Here is an 18,962-nt window from a genome sequence, read left to right on the forward strand (position 1 = left end):
CATGTCTCACAGGAAAAATCTTTAGGAATTTTAAAGTTAGGAAACAAAAGTTGAAAATAACCATAAGAAGGGTGTCCTAATCTTTTGTGCCACAGCCAAGCCTCTTCTCTTGTAGATCCGTGAGCTAGCATTGCACTGCCATGTTGAACTACCCCATCCACGTAGTAGAGTCCATTGTTCTCAGTGCCACGCCCAATGATCTTCCTCGTCCGAATATCCTGCAAAACACAGCAATTTGGATCCATCAGAAGAGTGCACTGTAGTTCCCGTGTGACATGACTAACCGACATCAGTCGTTGGGACAAGCTTGGCACAAATAAGCAATTTGATAGTCGAAGGTTCGGAGAAATTTCTATGGTTCCTGCCCCTGCTACTGTAATTAACTCCCCATTTGCAGTTCTAATAAAGGTTTTAGTGACTTCACTAAACTCGCTAAAATCCGCTCTTTCAGGGGTCATAGTATCTGTGGCTACACAATCAAAAATCCAACCTCTTTTATCAATCCTATCATTATTTTGCACGTTGTATGCAGCGGAAATATTTAATAAGGGTGCAAAACAGTTTTGGATATTAATTTGGGCAACTCTAGGGGTTAATTTCGGATTTTTAGCAAGTATGGGGGGTTTTTCAAAATAACAGGAATCTGGGGGTTCTACTTTAATATGGTGGGGTCTATTATGTAATATGGGAGAGTTATGGGGATAAAAACATAATAGATGGGATTTATTAGGGTTTGATCTTCGATCAAACCCTTTACCTCCGCCGTTTCTCCAATTCGAGCTCTCGGTCCCTGCTCCGGTTCGCTCCACAAAATTCCCGATCCGGATGCCGCTCCCGCCGCCGCTGCTACCACCGCCACCGCCGATTTCTGGCTGGGGAGTATTACCGGCTGAATTTCCTCCATCGATCGCCCCTTCTCGGTTCTGATTTGGGGCCTGTCGCTGACTGATTTCCGCGACTCCGACGGCGGCGAGCTTTCCTTGGGCTCGTGCTCGCTGTTTCTCGTCCCACCATTCCGGGTAACCTACCCGGAGAAAGCAAGTCTCCCTCGTATGCTTGGTTTTCCCGCAATGGGAGCACCACAGTTTGCTCTTGTCCGGCCTCCCTCCGTTACCTGCGGTCTGGTGGTGGTTTCCGGCTGGCGGCGGACGCTGCTGGCTCCCTCGGTTGTTCGGACGATCTCTCTGTGCCCCGAATCCGTAGCCTCTCTCCCCCGATGACGAATCGGCACTTCCAATGCCAGAGGGGTCTTCGGTGGGTGGAGTTGACGCCGGTGGCATGATCCGTTGTCGAGCCGCCTCCTTCTTCACCCAACCGTAGGCCTCTTCGACCGAGGGGTACGGCTGTTCCTTGAGGATCTCCCGTCGGATGTGATCATACTCTTGATTTAGGCCCGTGAGGAATTTGATGAGCCTCTTGTCATTCGCCTGTTGTCGATACTGCCCGATCCCTTTATCGCAGCATGTGACCGGTTGTTTTTGAGTTCGATCAATGCTAATCCACAATCCGTGGAGGCGACGGTAATATGTTTCCACGTCGAGATTTCCCTGTCTCATATATGTTATCTTGTCCTCCAGGTCGTATATTTGATACGGATCCGTCTTTCCTTCGAACGTAATTGCGAGATTATCCCACAACGCCTTGGCCGTTTGGTGGTGGGCAAAATCCGCAATGATATCGTGCTCGACGTTGTCGATAATCCACGAGAAGACCACGAGGTCTGTCTCCTCCCACTCGCGGTAACCCTTACTGCCGGGTTCCGGCGGCTTGTCTTGGATATGCGTATATCCTCTCCTGCTCCCTATCGCGACTTTCATTAAGCGCGACCATAACGGGTAATTCTTCCCGTTCAATTTGAACGCCATGGTAACGTTCTTGTTTGTCCTCAATGTTGAGGATTCTGTCGTTGGCTTCTCTTCTGCCCCGTCTGACATTTTGGTTGAGGTTGATTGTGTTTGATTTTAGGTGAAGGCCGAGAGGGGTATTACACGGCGATGATGAGATTTTTCTGAGCCGAGGATCTTTTTCCTGCTCTTGATGCCATGAAGAATTAAGGATCGGTAATTCTATGAATGTATTGCTTAATTATTGTGTGCTAGGGTTACAATTCTTATAGATACAATCAATCCCTCCATATGGTAAGGAGATAACCTAGCTATGGTAAGAATCAATTTGTGATCAATTGTCTTAATTACATGATTTCTTTCCAACAAGCTCAACTCAATAATTTCGGATGAAAGGTGTATCGCTTATTTTAGAAATTTATCTCACGAGTGAACTTAGATAATCCATTAGTACACACAGACCTAAAATACAGTGAAAATAATAGTTTTACTAATACTGTATTCCGTTACGTATCAATGCTTATATTTAGATTTATACAAATGCAAAATACAATAATTTTTAAACTTCGATTTAATCCATTCAAATTCAAATCTCTGAATATAAAAAAACAGAGAAGAAAAGAGAAGATGAAATGGTTATTTTTATTATTAAAAATTATTGTTCTTTTTATTAAATACTACTAAAGTAACTTTAGAAAGTTTATTGTTCTTATGATTAAAAATACTACTACATTCTTATAAAAAAGTGATTGTTTTCACAAATAAAAGTAATTATACTCTTATATATAAATGATATCTTTAACTGTTATGATTAAAACTTATTGTTAATTACTAAATACTATTATTATTTTAATACTACTGTCATATTTTCAAAATTATAGTTCAAGACAGGGCAAAGGATGATGGATCATTACGGATGAGGTTCGATTTGCCAGCATGTACTGTGCGCATGCTTACTGTGACTGTGATAACTCAACTACATTAAGTGATCAAGCTCTGCAAATGCTGGAAGAAGAAGAGAAGTCGATGAAGCTCACTCAAGCTTCGAGCTTCAGGGACCGTCGGATTTACTTCATGAAATGAGATTAAGTCACAACCGTAGGATCTAACTAGCCGTTGGATTACTTACTTTAAAAGGCTATTAGTTAGTTAACTGCATCATTAATGTTTTCTTCTTCTTCAACTATAGTTGTGCACGTTTCTCTCCCAATTCAATAAAATTTCTTTTTCGATTCATCTTGATTACTCAATTCAAGTTCATTCGATCACAATCATCACAACAAATTGGCGCCGTCTGTGGGAATTCTTCATAGGCTGTGGAGCTGAATTGTTTTGGGTTTTTTTTTCCTTGAAGGGAATCGAATCTGCGTCAACGATGGCTTCGAAATTTGAAGCGGAAAAGTTCACAGGCAAGAATGACTTCGCCCTCTGGAAGATGAAGATGAGGGCGATGTTGATCCAACAAGGTCTGTCATCGGCATTGGAGATTGCAGAAAAGGGAATTCTGGATGAGAAAGCCACTGCCAAGAAGGCAGAGATCGAGGCTAAGGCGCACAGTGCAATTGTGCTTAGCCTCGGCGACAAGGTGCTACGTGAGGTCGCGAAGGAGAAGACGGCGGCTGATATCTTGTCAAAACTTGAGGACCTCTATTTGACGAAGTCTCTCGCAAATCGGTTATTCATGAAGCGGCATCTCTATTCCTACAAGTTCTTAGAAAGTAAGGGAATCTTGGAGCAGTTGGAAGATTTCAACAAAGCAGTGGATGACCTTGAGAACATCGACGTTACGATCGGAGATGAGGACAAGGCCATACTATTGCTTAATGCCCTGCCTCAGACTTTCGATCAATTTAGAGATGCTTTCTTGTATGGCCGTGATCGGACGATCACTCTTCTGGAAGTTCAGACCGCCTTGAGAGCAAAGGAGCTTCAGAAAAGTGAGTTGAAGGTTGGGGATTCTAGTGCGGAGAGTCTCAACATTAAAAAGTTTAGAGACAAGAAGCCGTTCAAGAAAGAACATGAGAATTTTAAAAGCACACCAACTGGGCAAAAGGAGACGCGATCTTGCCATTGGTGCAAGAAACCCGGCCACTTGAAAAGGGACTGTTTTGCTTGGAAAAGGAAGCAAGAAGCAGGGGGAAAGGCTGTCAATACAGCAGAGGCGATGGAGGATGAAGAGGTCCATGAAGTGTTGAATGTACTGGATGGTGAAATTTCTGGTACTTGGATCATGGATTCGGGGTGTGTTTTCATATATGCCCCAATCTTGAGTGGTTTCATGATATAGATGAAGTTACCACTGGATCCGTTGTCCTTGGAAATAATCAAGTGTGCTCTGTAAAAGGGATCGGATCAGTCAAGTTGAGGGGTGCAAATGGAGCTGTAATAACTCTCAGTGGTGTCAGGTATATACCGGATGTGAAAAGAAATCTGATATCACTTGGCTTTCTAGAGAGAAGAGGATGTTCTTTCTCTTGTGAGGATGGGAGAATGGAAGTTTGTAGAGATGGGAGAGTGCTGATGAAGGCTGAAAGGAGGGGCAGTTTGTACTACCTAACTGCACTGATATGCAGTAGAGGTTGTGCTCAGATCCACAATATTTCATCAGTTACTATGAGTCAGTGGCATACTAGACTCGGACACCCAGCTACTGGAACTATTAAACAGCTGATAAAGAAAGGAGTTCTACGATACAGTGATGATGAAGATGATGCAATTCCTTGTGAAGAATGTGTGCTAGGTAAAGCCAAGAAGCTGTCATATCCTAGGGGTAAACACTCTTCCTCTAAACCACTTGATTATGCACATAGTGATTTGTGGGGCCCTGCACAAGAAAGATCAATTGGTGGGGGTAGATATTATATGACCATCATTGATGACTATTCTAGAAAGATATGGTTGTTCATATTGAAAGAGAAATCTGAGGCTTTCTCGAAGTTTAAATATTGGTGTGCTGAGGTGGAGGCTGAGAAGGGAGTGTGTTTGAAGTATTTGAGGACTGATAATGGCCTTGAATATCTATCCAAGGAATTTGATGATTTTTGTAAACATAGAGGGATTAAAAGGCACAGAACCGTGCCCATGAACCCCCAGCAAAATGGGGTGGCAGAGAGAGCCAACAGGACCATTTTGGAAAGGGTTAGGTGCATGCTTCTTGCTGCGGGTATGGGGAAAAGATTCTGGGCAGAGGCTGCATCCACTGCAGTGAAACTGATGAATAAATGTCCCTCATCCTCTATTGATGGTGATACACCAGATTTCAGGTGGTATGGTAGATATGGAGGATACTCAGACCTGAGGACATTCGGTTGTAAGGCATTTGCTCATGTGAAGCAGGGTAAGTTGGAGCCTCGGGCTCTGAAATGTGTAATGCTAGGGTATCAACCTGGAGTCAAAGGCTACAGGTTGTGGTGTGTGGAGCCAAATGGTTCAAAGATCATAGTGAGCCGAGATGTAACTTTCTGGGAACAAGACTTACCATTCAAGAATTCTGCAAGGACTGCTGGAGGTGATTCCAGTAAGAATGTATCCATCTCTGAGATTGAGGTGGAGCCTAGTCCAGGAATTGAGGTGGAGTCTGAAGCAAGAAATGGTGTTACTGATGTTCCAGAATTGAGTGAGCAGATTACACATGTATCAGAACCAGAAATTACACATGTATCAGAACCAGAAAATACACATGGATCAGAAACAGAAAATCTGAGAAATTGGGGACTTGCTAAGGATAGGTCCAGAAGAGCTGTCAAACCATCAACAAGGTACTCAGATGCTGAATATCTTTTCTTTGCATTGATAGTGGCAGAAGAAGTTGAATACTCAGAGCCAAATTCCTATAATGAGGCTATGCAAGGCAAGGAATGGGAAAGGTGGATGCAAGCAATGATTGAGGAAATTGAATCTTTGTTGAAAAATGGTACTTGGGTGTTGGTGGATAAACCGGATGGAAGGAGAGTGGTTAGTTGTAAGTGGATTTTTAAGAAGAAAATTGAAGCTTCTCCAACCGAAGGAATAAGGTTTAAAGCACGACTTGTTGCTAGAGGTTTCACACAAGAACATGGTGTGGATTTTGATGAAGTGTTCAGCCCAGTAGTGAAACATGCTTCTATACGAATCTTGCTGGCTATTGTTGCTAAGAGAGGTTGGGAATTAGAGCAGTTAGATGTAAAGACTGCCTTTTTGCATGGAGATCTCAGGGAGACCATATACATGCAACAACCTGAGGGTTTTGTGAAGCCCGAGGATGAAGGGAAGGTCTGCCTCCTAAAGAAAAGTATATATGGACTAAAGCAGGCCTCTAGACAATGGCACAAGAAATTTGATGAGCATATGGTAAAATCTGGATTTATAAGCTCCAAGTTTGATGAGTGTGTATATATTAAGATTGAAGGTGGAGCTGTAGTGGCATATCTATTACTTTATGTTGATGATATGTTACTAGCTGGGGCCTGTCAAAAGGAGGTTCAAAAGGTGAAAGATGATCTCAAGGTAGCTTTTGAGATGAAAGACTTAGGCTCAGCAAAGAGAATTCTGGGTATGTCCATTATCAGAGATAAAGCTGGAAGAAAAATTTGGTTGACTCAGGCTGATTACATTCTGAGGTTGCTGAAGAGGTTTGGTTTAGAGAATGTGAAGGGAGTGTCAACCCCAATGAGTCAGCAATATAAGCTTTCAGTGGAGCAGAGACCTAAAACTGATGCAGAGGTGCTTGAGATGCAAAAAATACCATATGCGAATGTTATTGGGAGTGCTATGTATGCTATGATTAGCACAAGGCCTGATATTGCTCAGGCTGTATCAGCTACTTCTAGATATATGTCGAATCATGGGAAGGAACATTGGCTGGCTCTGAAATGGTTGATGCGGTATTTGAAGGATGCCAGCAATGTTGGAATTTTATTTGATGGTGCAAGAGAATGCTCAGGGAATGCATTAATGGGATGGGCAGATTCTGATTATGCAGGTAATGTGGATACTCGGAGATCACAGTCAGGGTACATCTTTACCTTATATGGGTCGGTTGTGAGTTGGAAGAGTAGTCTTCAAGGGGTGGTTGCACTATCAACGACAGAGGCTGAGTTTATGGCTCTAGCCGCTGCTGTTAAGGAAAGTTTTTGGCTCAGAGGCATATTACAGGATTTTGGAATTACACAAGAAACTGTGGAGATTGGATGTGATAATGCAAGTGCAATCAGCCTATCAAAGCATCAAGTATATCACGAGAGAAGTAAGCACATTGATGTGCATCTACATTTCATACGGGAGAAGATTGAGGAAGGAGAGGTGAAGATATTCAAAGTGGATACTTCTGAAAATCCAGCTGACATGCTAACCAAACCATTGCAAAAAGACAAACTGGAGTTGTGCATGAAGCTGGTGGGGTTGTGTAAGATGGATCATTAGTAAGTTGGGTCATCAAGGTGGAGATTTGTGACTGTGATAACTCAACTACATTAAGTGATCAAGCTCTGCAAATGCTGGAAGAAGAAGAGAAGTCGATGAAGCTCACTCAAGCTTCGAGCTTCAGGGACCGTCGGATTTACTTCATGAAATGAGATTAAGTCACAACCGTAGGATCTAACTAGCCGTTGGATTACTTACTTTAAAAGGCTATTAGTTAGTTAACTGCATCATTAATGTTTTCTTCTTCTTCAACTATAGCTGTGCACGTTTCTCTCCCAATTCAATAAAATTTCTTTTTCGATTCATCTTGATTACTCAATTCAAGTTCATTCGATCACAATCATCACAACACTTACAAAAGGGTTTTGTTTGTGTAATGCCTAATCACATTGATTACTATTTAATCACCATAATTAATGACATTAATATTGTATATAATTACTGCAAATGTAGCCATGTTTGGGGCGACTGTCCTACGGGGCTGCATTGCATCTCCATGAAACCTCACGACCTGCCCCCCCTTCGGGCCTCGTGGCTGAATCATCGGCCGCCCGGTCCTCGCGCCAGCATTGCAGTCGTCACAACCTCTTTCTTATTTTATTTTTTTATTTTAAATACCCTAATTCCATCTATAAATACCCTTTTTCTATCAGTTATTTATAGGGGTGGGTAGGTGCGATATACCTTACCGAAACCACCATACCGTATACCTTACCGTAAATTCGGTATGCGAAAAAATCATACCTTTATCTTATCAAAATTTTCGGTATACCGAACTTCAGTATACCTTATTTTCAGTATAGAGAATTTTCATACCGATATCGTACCTCATTTTCAGTATGCCGTACCAAAGTTCGGTATACCATACTACTTTCAATATCAATGAAAATTGAATATTTGAGTTTTTAGAATTCTATTTATATTTTATAGTAATTTAAATAATATACGGGGTATTAAATACTAGTATATTTTATTCATATTATATTATATTTCACAATAAATTTTATAATTTAAAAATATATAAATACTTTATATATTATTGTATTCATATTTTACGGTTTATACCTTAAATTACGGTATATACCGAATTTCGGCATGTCGCGGTATATAAAAATTCATACATTTACCTTACCGAAATATTTCAGTAAGGTATCATACCGTACCGAAAATCACGGTATACCGAAAATTCGGTATTTTCGGTATTTTTCGGTACGATAAGGCCGGTATTTTGGCATTTCGGTATTTTTCCACAGCCCTAGTTATTTACACCCAAACTTATTCACTAATTTATCAATTTTGGTAGTACTTACTTACTTTTTTGCATTTAATTTAATATTTTCTTAAAATTTTATAGTTTTTTGATAATTAAATTATTACATTTTCCATAGATATTTATTTTTCAATTTCAATTAATATGGTTTTCAATAAAAATTAAATTGTTTAAATGAGGCTTAATTTGAGAAAAGCTACATTGTAGATGTTGGGGTAGAAATGAGAAAAGTTGAAGTGTCAAGTGAAAAATGGGATTGGGGCTTAATTTTTGGTATTGTGAATGCTTTCACTAGTTTGCACGAAAGTTATACTAGAGTGATAATCAAAGAAAGCAATTGGGTTCCTTTCTAAAAAAATGTAGTTCGACACTATCTACCAACACCTATATTTTTTGAAAGTGAAGAGTTCTTTTAATAAAGGTTAGACAAAACCATATTTGTATTGGTTACATTATTCAGGATTAGATTTGGTATGAAGTTAAGTGTATTGGACGGCAAACATCTCTAGTTGATGGGGAATTTTCTTTTCCTTCGCTTCCCATTCCCAATAATTAAACTTGCAATGCATTTATATAAAGAGTGAAATGTTGATTACTCAACTGAATAGCAGTTCTCAATATCTGAACCAGGGGCGGAGCTAGAAATTTGTAGGAAAGGGGGCAAATTTACGTAAGAGGGAATTTTAAAATCTTGAGGAGGGGCATTTAGTAGAAGAATAAAAGAAATTAATTTAAAATAGGCATATAAATACACGAGATGGAAAACATGAGGTGGGGCAATTGCCCCTCTTTTGTCCCATGTAAATCCGCCCCTGATCTGAACACTAGTTTTATGCTGAAATCAAAATTTTCAAATAAGTATGATGATAAAAATGAAAAATTTAATGAATAGAACTATATTTGTCTATAAAAAGTAGTTCTGTCTATTTTATTTTATCAAATTTATAGTATTAAAATGCATATAGTTTATTATTAAGATTATTTTTTATGCACAGAGAGGTAGGATACAAAAAGTGGGTTGATTGCGCGGAGTGGCGTCGTCGTGTTCTGCCGCCAATTATTCTGTGAAAAGAAAATTCGGATCTTTTTTGACGACTGCAGTTTTGTGTAACCTCTTTCACACTCAATCATTAATGGAGAAGAACAATCAAGCCTCCTCCTCATTCACCAACGATCTCTTCGGCTCCACGGATTCATATCCAAATTCTGCCGCCAATGGGATTTTCTCGTCTATTTTCGCAGCACCATCCGCGGTATGATTTCGTTGTGCTGCATGTTCATTTTTGGGTTTTTTATATATTTTTAGCAGATATTACTTGATCGCGGTAGGATATGTGATGTTCAGTCTTAATTTTATAGGGTTGGTCTGATAAATAAGTAAAGGTACATACGTCGTTTCGATGAGATTTTCCATTGAAGTGAAATGTTAATCGCGATTGAATATGATATGATGCTTGTCTCATCAAACCTAAGATGGATTGGGTTGAATGTTTTGGAAGCTAATTTTTAGAGGTTGTTTGCTTATGTTTCTGTTTGTTTTGTTTCTTCATTAGGAGATAGTTGAATGTTAAAATGAGATTTTGATATATTTTGTTTCCTTTGTTTCGTCTTACTATCATGAGAAGTAGTATACAGTATCCATTATGTTTCTTGTGCCCTCTGTGAAATCTGGTCTATGCTTTGTGTTCCTTTTAATAGATTATGTAAGTTCAAATAGGTTGCAGAAAGGAACCACTCCACTTCTGAATCCAATGCAAACGAGCACAAGCTACAGCTTGGGTATACCGAAGTCCGCGGTAAGTACATAGACTGCACTGCAGAACGTATATGAATGATAGATGATGTGGTAACGTTTTCACAATATTGTACTATAATACTTTGAATATGAAAATTGTAGTTCCCTAGCTGCAATCAACAACACATACTCAATCTTGAACATGGATTGCATGCCTTTCACACATCTGAACAAAATCCACATCAATTTTCTGTCAATTGCAGGTGATGTGATTAAGGGCAAGGAAGATGAGAGCAATTGCATTTCTAGCAAAGAGATGAACTCTATCTTTCAGGAAAGATCCGGACCATCCCCTCTGAGTTCATCTCTTTACTATGGAGCGAAAGAGGATATGTATGTTAATTCTCCAGGTCCTCTTACCTCCGGACCAAATACTGATGTACGTAAGACTTTTATGTCTAAACACCAATAGTTTTTTATTATACAAACTTATGGAGTATAACAGAGTTGTGCTTTTTAATGTATCAGTACAAGAAAGATGGTGGAGTAAATGATCCCAGTGGAAATAATTCAACTGGTGCTTCGAGGGGAAACTGGTGGCAAGGTATAATTGTTGGAATGCTATGCTCTATTCATAATTCCCCGTCGAATGAAACCTCATAAATAAAAGATCTGACACCCTTTCTTGTCCAGGATCGCTCTATTATTGACTTAGTCTTGAAGATCCATCGCATGTGAATCCCTGTCTGTTGTTAGGTATGATGAGATGGGGTTTTCATAAACTGATATTGATGTTTAACTTTTATTATATTAATATAAATTGAGAAATATTTAGGTCAAATGTTCCCTGTCATTTTTGACTGGCTTGATGTGCCTGTTGCTGCAATTTAATATTGGCTTTTGTGCTTTTGCAAAGTAGAAAGATCAAAACCACAACGACAGCATATAATAAGTTTTGAACATGGTTTTTATGTGGATTATCAAATGATGAACCGAATGTGTATTTTTTCAGTGATGAACCGAATGTATATTTTTGTCTTTTCTTTATGATGATTCTCTGTCCTTTTATTCACTACTCAGTAGTTTTCTTCTTTATATATGTTTACACATTCAATGCAGGAATCATGCAGCTTGGAACAGTTTGATTGATGTAGCTTCGGGTTGTAACTTGCAGCCTTCTGTGGCAGAACTTGGAGTTTTTATCATGAGTTCTCCCGTTATGTTTACCTTCCTGGATTTGTGTGTCGAAACATATTGTTAGACTGATATGGTTCTTTTAAAATCATTGTTTAGCCATAACTGGCGAGAACTTTTCAGATCATTTGTGAGCCTTAGTAATAGGACACATACTTGTAATAATTGATGATTGATTTTCTGGAGTTTTATGGATAGTACTGATAAAGTCTGATGATGCCCCATTTTGTATTCTTTCTTGGATTATTGTTAAATACAGGCTGTATAGTTTTGCTACCGTAATTGAAATCAATAGATGATAATAAGTCATACATGCTGCACTAACCATTGTTCTTACCAATTCAAGAAATGGGGAGAAAATACACTTAGAAATGTTCATTTGTACTCTGATCGACAATTTTATTCCTATGAAACGGATGAAATAAGAAGCAGGGAACTGGCCTAATGGATTGGAGACATCACACATCTGGTGTTACCATATGTTCTACAACTCCTGTTACGTTCAGGTCTGTTAATACTTTCTAATACCTTTTTAGCAGTTCAAATAAAAAAAATATGTACTTGCACTGTTAGAACTAACCTCTGACATGGTATCATATTGCAGTGAACTTATCTCTTTGTAAACTCCAATGGGTGTCTCCACTACCAAACCAAGACGCATGTCAGGGTTTGTAGTGTACCTCAAGAGCAAGGTTGATCTTCTGTCACCAACTCATCTTCTAGTTATTTGTGTAAGTGCAGTAACCATTTCTAACCTTTGTGTTCTCAGCAATACACAAAAATAATCTCTCGTAAGCTGCAGCCATTTTGATGGCAGTAAACAATTTCAAGGCCCTTTCCCTGGCTAACTGACCTTTCTTCTGGAGAGTAACTCTTCCATCCTTCCAAACGTCGTAAAGAGCTTTCTTCAGCATGTCTACTGTGGGTGAAAATGTGTATCCTATTTCTTGGCTAAAGACCACAGAACCTGTGATGCTGGCAAGTTTTGTGGCCATCAACGGTTTCCCAACAAGCATGGCTTCCAACAAGGTATGATCCGAACCTTGAGCACGTAGTGTTGGATTTACGAAAATGTCAATAACATTGTAGACTCTTGCTAGTTGAGCTTGGTCCAACGGGCCTAAAATACGCAAGTTGGATCCAAGCTCTTTGTATCTCGCACCCCAGGGACCATCTCCAGCCACTAGAACTACGACATCTTCCTTGAATTTTGAACTCTCGTTGAAAATTTGTTTTAATGCTTCGAATATCAGGGGATGTCCTTTGTCTTTTCACCAACCTTCCTGCAATTCCAAGTATTAGTGGTGTAGATTCTTGAATCCCAAATGCCAACTTGAGATCTTCACCACTATTAGCCTCTGGCTTGAAAATACCCTCATCAACACCGTTCAAAATAATGTGAACGCGCTCCTCAGGTAACATATAGATCCGTTTCAGGACATCTCCCACATGATCACTAGTGGCAACATGGTGAGCATAACGTGGGAAGAATTGTATTTCTTCCACAACCTTGGTTACCCTTTCTGCCAAAATGGACTACTGCTTGTGTTGAGGAGCCCGCAGCAGTTCCTGAATGATGTCAGAATGTATAGATTCATATGCAATTCCATGCCAACTAACAGCTATGTTGTTAAGGTTTCTCGCCCTAAAATGCATCAGGCCAACACTCTCTGTGTGAACCACATCGAAAGGTCTCCCAGTAGAATCCTCAGCCTGAAACTGCTTCCAGATTGTAGCTTGGTCTAGATAACCAGCAGCTGTTGGCTGTGAGAGGTGGAAATGTAAATTATCTATCGAGGTTACATTAGTCGAGGAAGATGTGAACACGTGGAGCTCGTGTCCCCGTCTGGCAAGATCCTGATGCAGAGTCATGGCATGGCGCTCCAGCCCTCCAGCGTGGTGCTTGTCAGGCCATTTCTTGACGAAAACAGCTAGCTTGAGCAATCTTGAAGGTGGCTCTGAAGGAAAGTGAAGCGAATTCCATGCAGAAAGAAGGTTCAACTCTCTCTTATCTGCCTCGACTGCAATCGGGACATCGGCATAGCAGCGGTTGGAGAAGTAAGACCAACAGATGAACAGGAACGAGGAGAAGAACGACAGCAAGAGAAGCAGATAGCAACTGCGGCGCAAACTCAGGTACGAGGGTTGGTCCTTGGCCATTTATGGTTGTGATTTTGTTGAAGTTGCAGCTGACCAGAAAATTGGGTTGAAACTTTGTGCAATCTTGATGTGATCTACTCTACCACATGTTCTTGGCTTGCTTAGAGATGCAATTTTATGCACACTTGGATGATAATTGATATATTTAATATTTATGTGATCTGATTCCTACATGTTGAATTTTAATAATGAAGCTGCATATGTTGATTAATTTTTCAGAGATGGAGTCAGCACAAAGCATCTGAGCTAATACAGGTATCGAAAAAGACCCCATCAGTTTTTTTTAATGCGCACTCTCTCTCTCCCTGCGATAAGTAAAACTAATCACAAAAACTAATCACTAGATTTCACTACTCTTTATCAGTCAACGGTAGTTAGTCGCGTGTTTTATTATTTTCAACTAATATTAGTATAATTAATTACTACTACCTCTATGTTTCTCTTATATTTCAAATTTACCGTTACCGACATTTGAACTAAAGGAAATTAATAATGCCAAGCTATGAAAACTCTTCATTTGATCAAACATTGTAAAGGATCATTTAAAGGAATTTAGTTTTATTTCAATATTTACATGTTATTAAATGTCTCAAGAAATAAATATGTGCAGGATAATACCACATGTTAATGGATATATTTTGAGAGTAGTGATAAATTAACAAAGATTATATATTCAAAATTGGGGTATATTTGTCATTCTCTATCAATTGCAAAAAATGAGGAACTTACCTATTTTAATTGTACTTTAATTTTACATTATAACCCCTAATGTTAATTAAGGGATAGACTATAATTAGGGATATCAGTGAAGCCCGTAACTTGTCGACTGGCCGGAATAGCCCGCCAAATTTATACGGTTATAGTTGAAAATTTATAGTCTGATAAAATTACAACCCGATTAACTCGCACCTGATTAACCCGCATGCGGTTAGGGCCAGACCCGAAAACCCGATAAAATTTCTATTGTCCTATTTATTTGACTCATAATTCGTCACTTCATTGATTATTTTTATAAAATATATACAACTACAAAAATAACTTTCAATTTTATATTAAATATACAAATTATATATTAAAATTTTATTAATATAATAATAGATAAATAAATTAGATACTTCAAATTCACTTAAAAATATATATAATTTTAAAACATGCTTTAAATTTTCTTGAAATATGTTTATACTTCATTTTGCACAAATCTCAAATATTAATATTTGTTCATGTTTATGTTTATGTTTGAGTTTAAGCATATATCTCAAATTATCAAATTTATTATAATTAAATGTTTTACATTTTATAAATAAAACAAATTTTCACCATTATTTATTGTATTGATCGCATGTTAATTTTATTGGTAGCAACCCGATTAACCTGTTGGGCTAGCCCGAAACCCGAGATTTTAGGGTTAGGGTTGAACTTTTATAACTCGAAAAAAAATCACAATCTGATTGACCCGCACCCGATTGACCCGAAACCCTATAGGGTTAGCCCGAAACCCGTTGGTGTCACGCCCGCATTTTCTAAGGATAGAAAACACGGTTGATCGCGACTAAGGGATGATTAAAGAAGCAGGGAAGAAAGGGGAAAACAACACAAATCGACCATAGCTCGAAACAAATGGGAATAGCTCGAATAAAATCAGAGTATCTCAACAATCAACAACTCAAAAATGAATATTATCTTAGCGATACAAGAACTCAAAAGAAGGACAACTACTCAGCGGAAGCATTTGAGAGAAGGAATATGCCACGTGTGAAGACATGACACATTCTAAACACTTAGATTTCTTCAACGGTCTTGCTCAACACCCACCGCACCCGTCACGCTCAGCCTACAAATTTTTTTAAAAGAAATGCAGGGCTGAGTATTTGATGCACTCAGTGGACTCATGCCGAAAACATTTTATAAAAAGTATTTATCGTGCCACCATTGAGTGACCTTGAGGTTTTAACTTTAGAAATCGCCCAAGACGCTAAAATGATTTCCATCGTAAAACTCGTGACTGCGCAGTCATTTTCCCATAGATGTCTACCATATCTGATCCATTGATGACAAGGAATGTTGTCACATTCCAAGTCACATTCCTAGTCACTGGACCGGCCGACCCAAAAGACGGCTCACGATCCCCTCTGTGTACACTAGCCTGAGTAGGGACTCACTCCATAGTTAGACCCGAATTCGATTATCCATAGATGGCAAAAGCCACATCAGATAGGTTCTATAGATAAAACAAAACATGGCATGACAAATATTCATATTATTTTCACATAAAAATATACTTAGGGCATTGCCCTTATTTAAAAGAAAGCCCACCTCGATTAATTTAAAGCCTTAACTCCTCTTTTCGTACTATTCCCGAAATGCGTATATGAAAAACCTCGTCTGGTGAAGCATCTTTAATCAGCCCAATAATTTGTTTGATTAGTCTATCCAGAATAGCTCCTTTACTTCCATTGGCTCATTCCATGACATCCTCTTTCTTTCTCTCCCACGTGAACCTCAAAAAGGAAATGGGATTTGAAATCCCCAAATCTTTTCTCTTTCTCCCTCCGTCGTCTACTCTATCTCTCTGTTTCTCTTTTAAATCAAAGAGTGAACTACATCAAATATCCCTAACGTTTCCAAAAGTTTCGTTGCAGGCCCCTAACAAAAAAAATATCTCCACATAACCCTAACCTTGAAGGTAATCACAAATCGTGTTTTTGTAGCCAATTTTTGGACCATTTTGCCCAAATGCCTTCAGGGGCTTTTCAGTAAACTTCCACATAATAGGGGGACATGCACCGCAGACCTAATCTGGCGTTGCAGAGCTACCCTATGTACTACCACTGTTCACAATCATTTCATTCCCACCCATTCGACCTATACATCGGTAATGCACAAATAGTATGATTCTTAATTCAACATTTTCACTCCTGCACTCATTCACTCATTCTTGCACTCTTTCCTTCAGGCATCCATATCGCTGAGTTTGACATCGCAATTTTTAGGTGAGTTATTCCACTGTTCTGTGACCGGTTAAAATGTAGGATGTTTTTAGTTCACATTTGGGGGTTTTTTGTTCAATTGGCGGCTGATTTCGGTTTTGTTCAATTGTGGTTTTTTTCCCTATCGCTGAGTTTCACATCGCAATTTAGGTAATTTATTGGGTTGTGACCGACCGGTAAAAGGTAGGGTGTTTTTAGTGAGTTCATGCGGCTGATTTTGGTTTTTTTATATTGGGGTATTTTTTCCCTATCGCTGAGTTTCACATCGCAATTTAGGTAATGTATTGCCTTGTGACCGGTAAAAGGTATGGTGTTTTTTGCGAATTCATGCGGCTGACGTTGGTTGTGTCTTAGTGTGTGTGTCATTCCAATTTTTGGGCATTCGTTTGTCAAACATTGTTGGTTACTGAGGTGTGACAACATTGTTTGTTAACATTTTCAAATCAGGTCCTTACTGCAATGTCTGCCTCTAGTTCACAATCTTTCGGCTCAAGTTTCAATTGGGATTGGCCGCGTCCTCAGACTGTGTACTGTCAGCATGATCTTGAGGCTGAGCTCGTGATATCAAGGTCGGCTGCTAATCCTGGGCGACGTTACTATCGTTGTCCAATATGGAAGGAAGACGATTGCAGATTCTTTCATTGGTTTGATTCGGGTCTATCGCCAAGCCAGGACACGTACTTTCAAAGAATCAAGCTCGAACGAGACAGGTTTGAAGAACAACTCCGATGCAAGAATAATGAGGTGTGTGATCTTGAAGAAAAATTGCGCAAGAATAGTGAGGAATGTGAAGAGTTGAAGTTAACTTTGAGCATGAAGACTGAGGAGTGTCAACGTGTTAGTGTAGAAGTTGTTAAAATCACCAAAATGTGTCAAAAAATGAAGATCTTAATATTGGTTTTATGTGTTGTAATTTTTTTCCTAAGGTAATGGTACCACTTGTGCATCACCGAACTTATAAGGGGATTTTTGATAAGAGATCAGTGTACACGATTGAAGTAGGTTCCCACTTGAAATTTAAATTATAATAACAACTTATGTACCCTGCTTTTTCGCGAAATACCACCGTAAGTACCCAGATTTGTTGAATACCACCCGATGGACAAAACTTCCTATGAAATAACATTTTGGGTACATAGTTACACTATATGCAGTACTCAATCAATTACTCTTTTTCGCGAAATACCACCGTAAGTACCCAGCTTTTGTTGAATACCACCCGATGGACAAAACTTCCTATGAAATAACATTTTGGGTACATAGTTAGACTATATGCAGTACTCAATCAATTACTGAGCACAGAAGAAGGTTCTAAACCAAAAGCATACACAAAAGTATACACTGAATTAATAGAACAAAAATACTGCTTGTCAAAAACAACCATACTTGATCCCATAGTTAAACCAACACTTAAACCATATTGTTTGTCAAAACAACCACACTTAAACTAACACCATTTTGAGACATTTCAGGTTCCCACACTTGATCCCCGCTAACATTCAATCCAGATCCCCGCGACGGCCACATCGTTGCGGCTGAGTCGTAGCGCGACGTGTGTGTCCCTTGTTCCAGTGGGATTGCTCTGCAACCAACAACAACACGGTCAAATTGACTACCAATGGATAGGAAACGAAAAGCAAAAAATTGATAATGGAAACTACCTCCTGGGTTGGACGCGTAGACTGAAGTTTTCGTAGTGTATATGCACACTCGACCCAGGATGTGTTCGTTTCAATTCAGATTTATAGTCGAACAGTTTCCGGTATTGGCGTCCGGCCTTGCCAAAAATACCTTCCAATGCAGTGTCTCTTGCGCGGTATGCCTTCATTCTACCAACTTTCAGCCCGAACTCCTCATCCACACACTGCCGTACCGCTGACAATGGAATGTGGGGATTCGCTTTGATTTTCTCCAAGTATCGCTCGGCTAGCCACTTTGACGTGAGCCATCTCTGATCCAACACTTGCGAACACGTGTGAGCATGATCTCTCTGCATAGTTATTACCACATAATCGATATTGTTGTGGGATTATATCTTCCTTGCATACATATACCATTCACATGCCTTGCCTCTACATATGGCACGAAGTCGCTTGCCATCATTTTTTGCTACATGGACAGGTCGTCTGGTCATTATCGCGTACTGGCGAATGACCTCGTAGAAGAAATCTCGATCCTTAAAAATATCACCAGGCTTCCAGACTAGAAGCTCTCTGGTCAGTTTGAATGGTGTGTACTTTATACCATTCTTCTCTAACCCCTCCAAATCTTCTAGATCCTGCAGATCATGTAGCTCATCAACTGTTTCTTGATCCCGTAATGGGTTTGCATCCGTCTCGCTCCTTTGTTCTACAACACGAGAATACTTGCGC

The 18,962-nt window shown here is 39.4% G+C and overlaps 1 protein-coding gene and 1 pseudogene across 1 annotated transcript; one reads left to right on the forward strand and one right to left on the reverse strand.

Moving 5' to 3' along the window:
* Positions 1 to 9,427: 9,427 nt before the first annotated feature.
* On the forward strand, positions 9,428 to 11,651 carry LOC121742060. The gene is made up of 6 exons (XM_042135090.1): positions 9,428 to 9,767; positions 10,232 to 10,310; positions 10,513 to 10,688; positions 10,778 to 10,853; positions 10,943 to 11,005; positions 11,369 to 11,651. The coding sequence occupies exons 1-5, from the start codon at positions 9,648 to 9,650 to the stop codon at positions 10,957 to 10,959; spliced, it is 468 nt and encodes a 155-aa protein (XP_041991024.1). The 5' UTR covers positions 9,428 to 9,647; the 3' UTR covers positions 10,960 to 11,005; positions 11,369 to 11,651.
* Positions 11,652 to 11,792: 141 nt separating this feature from the next.
* Positions 11,793 to 13,814, reverse strand: LOC121742051 (annotated as a pseudogene).
* Positions 13,815 to 18,962: the final 5,148 nt, after the last annotated feature.

The sequence above is a fragment of the Salvia splendens genome, chromosome 1 (assembly GCF_004379255.2).
Source record: "Salvia splendens isolate huo1 chromosome 1, SspV2, whole genome shotgun sequence".
Lineage (NCBI taxonomy): Eukaryota > Viridiplantae > Streptophyta > Magnoliopsida > Lamiales > Lamiaceae > Salvia > Salvia splendens.

What these genes read in the sequence shown, in the direction of transcription:
- LOC121742060 (XM_042135090.1), top strand. Translation starts at nt 9,648, where the DNA reads ATGGAGAAGAACAATCAAGCCTCCTCCTCATTCACCAACGATCTCTTC. An exon ending in TTTTCGCAGCACCATCCGCG is followed by an intron (nt 9,768 to 10,231) that starts GTATGATTTCGT and finishes AAGTTCAAATAG; the next exon opens with GTTGCAGAAAGGAACCACTC. An exon ending in CCTCCGGACCAAATACTGAT is followed by an intron (nt 10,689 to 10,777) that starts GTACGTAAGACT and finishes TTAATGTATCAG; the next exon opens with TACAAGAAAGATGGTGGAGT.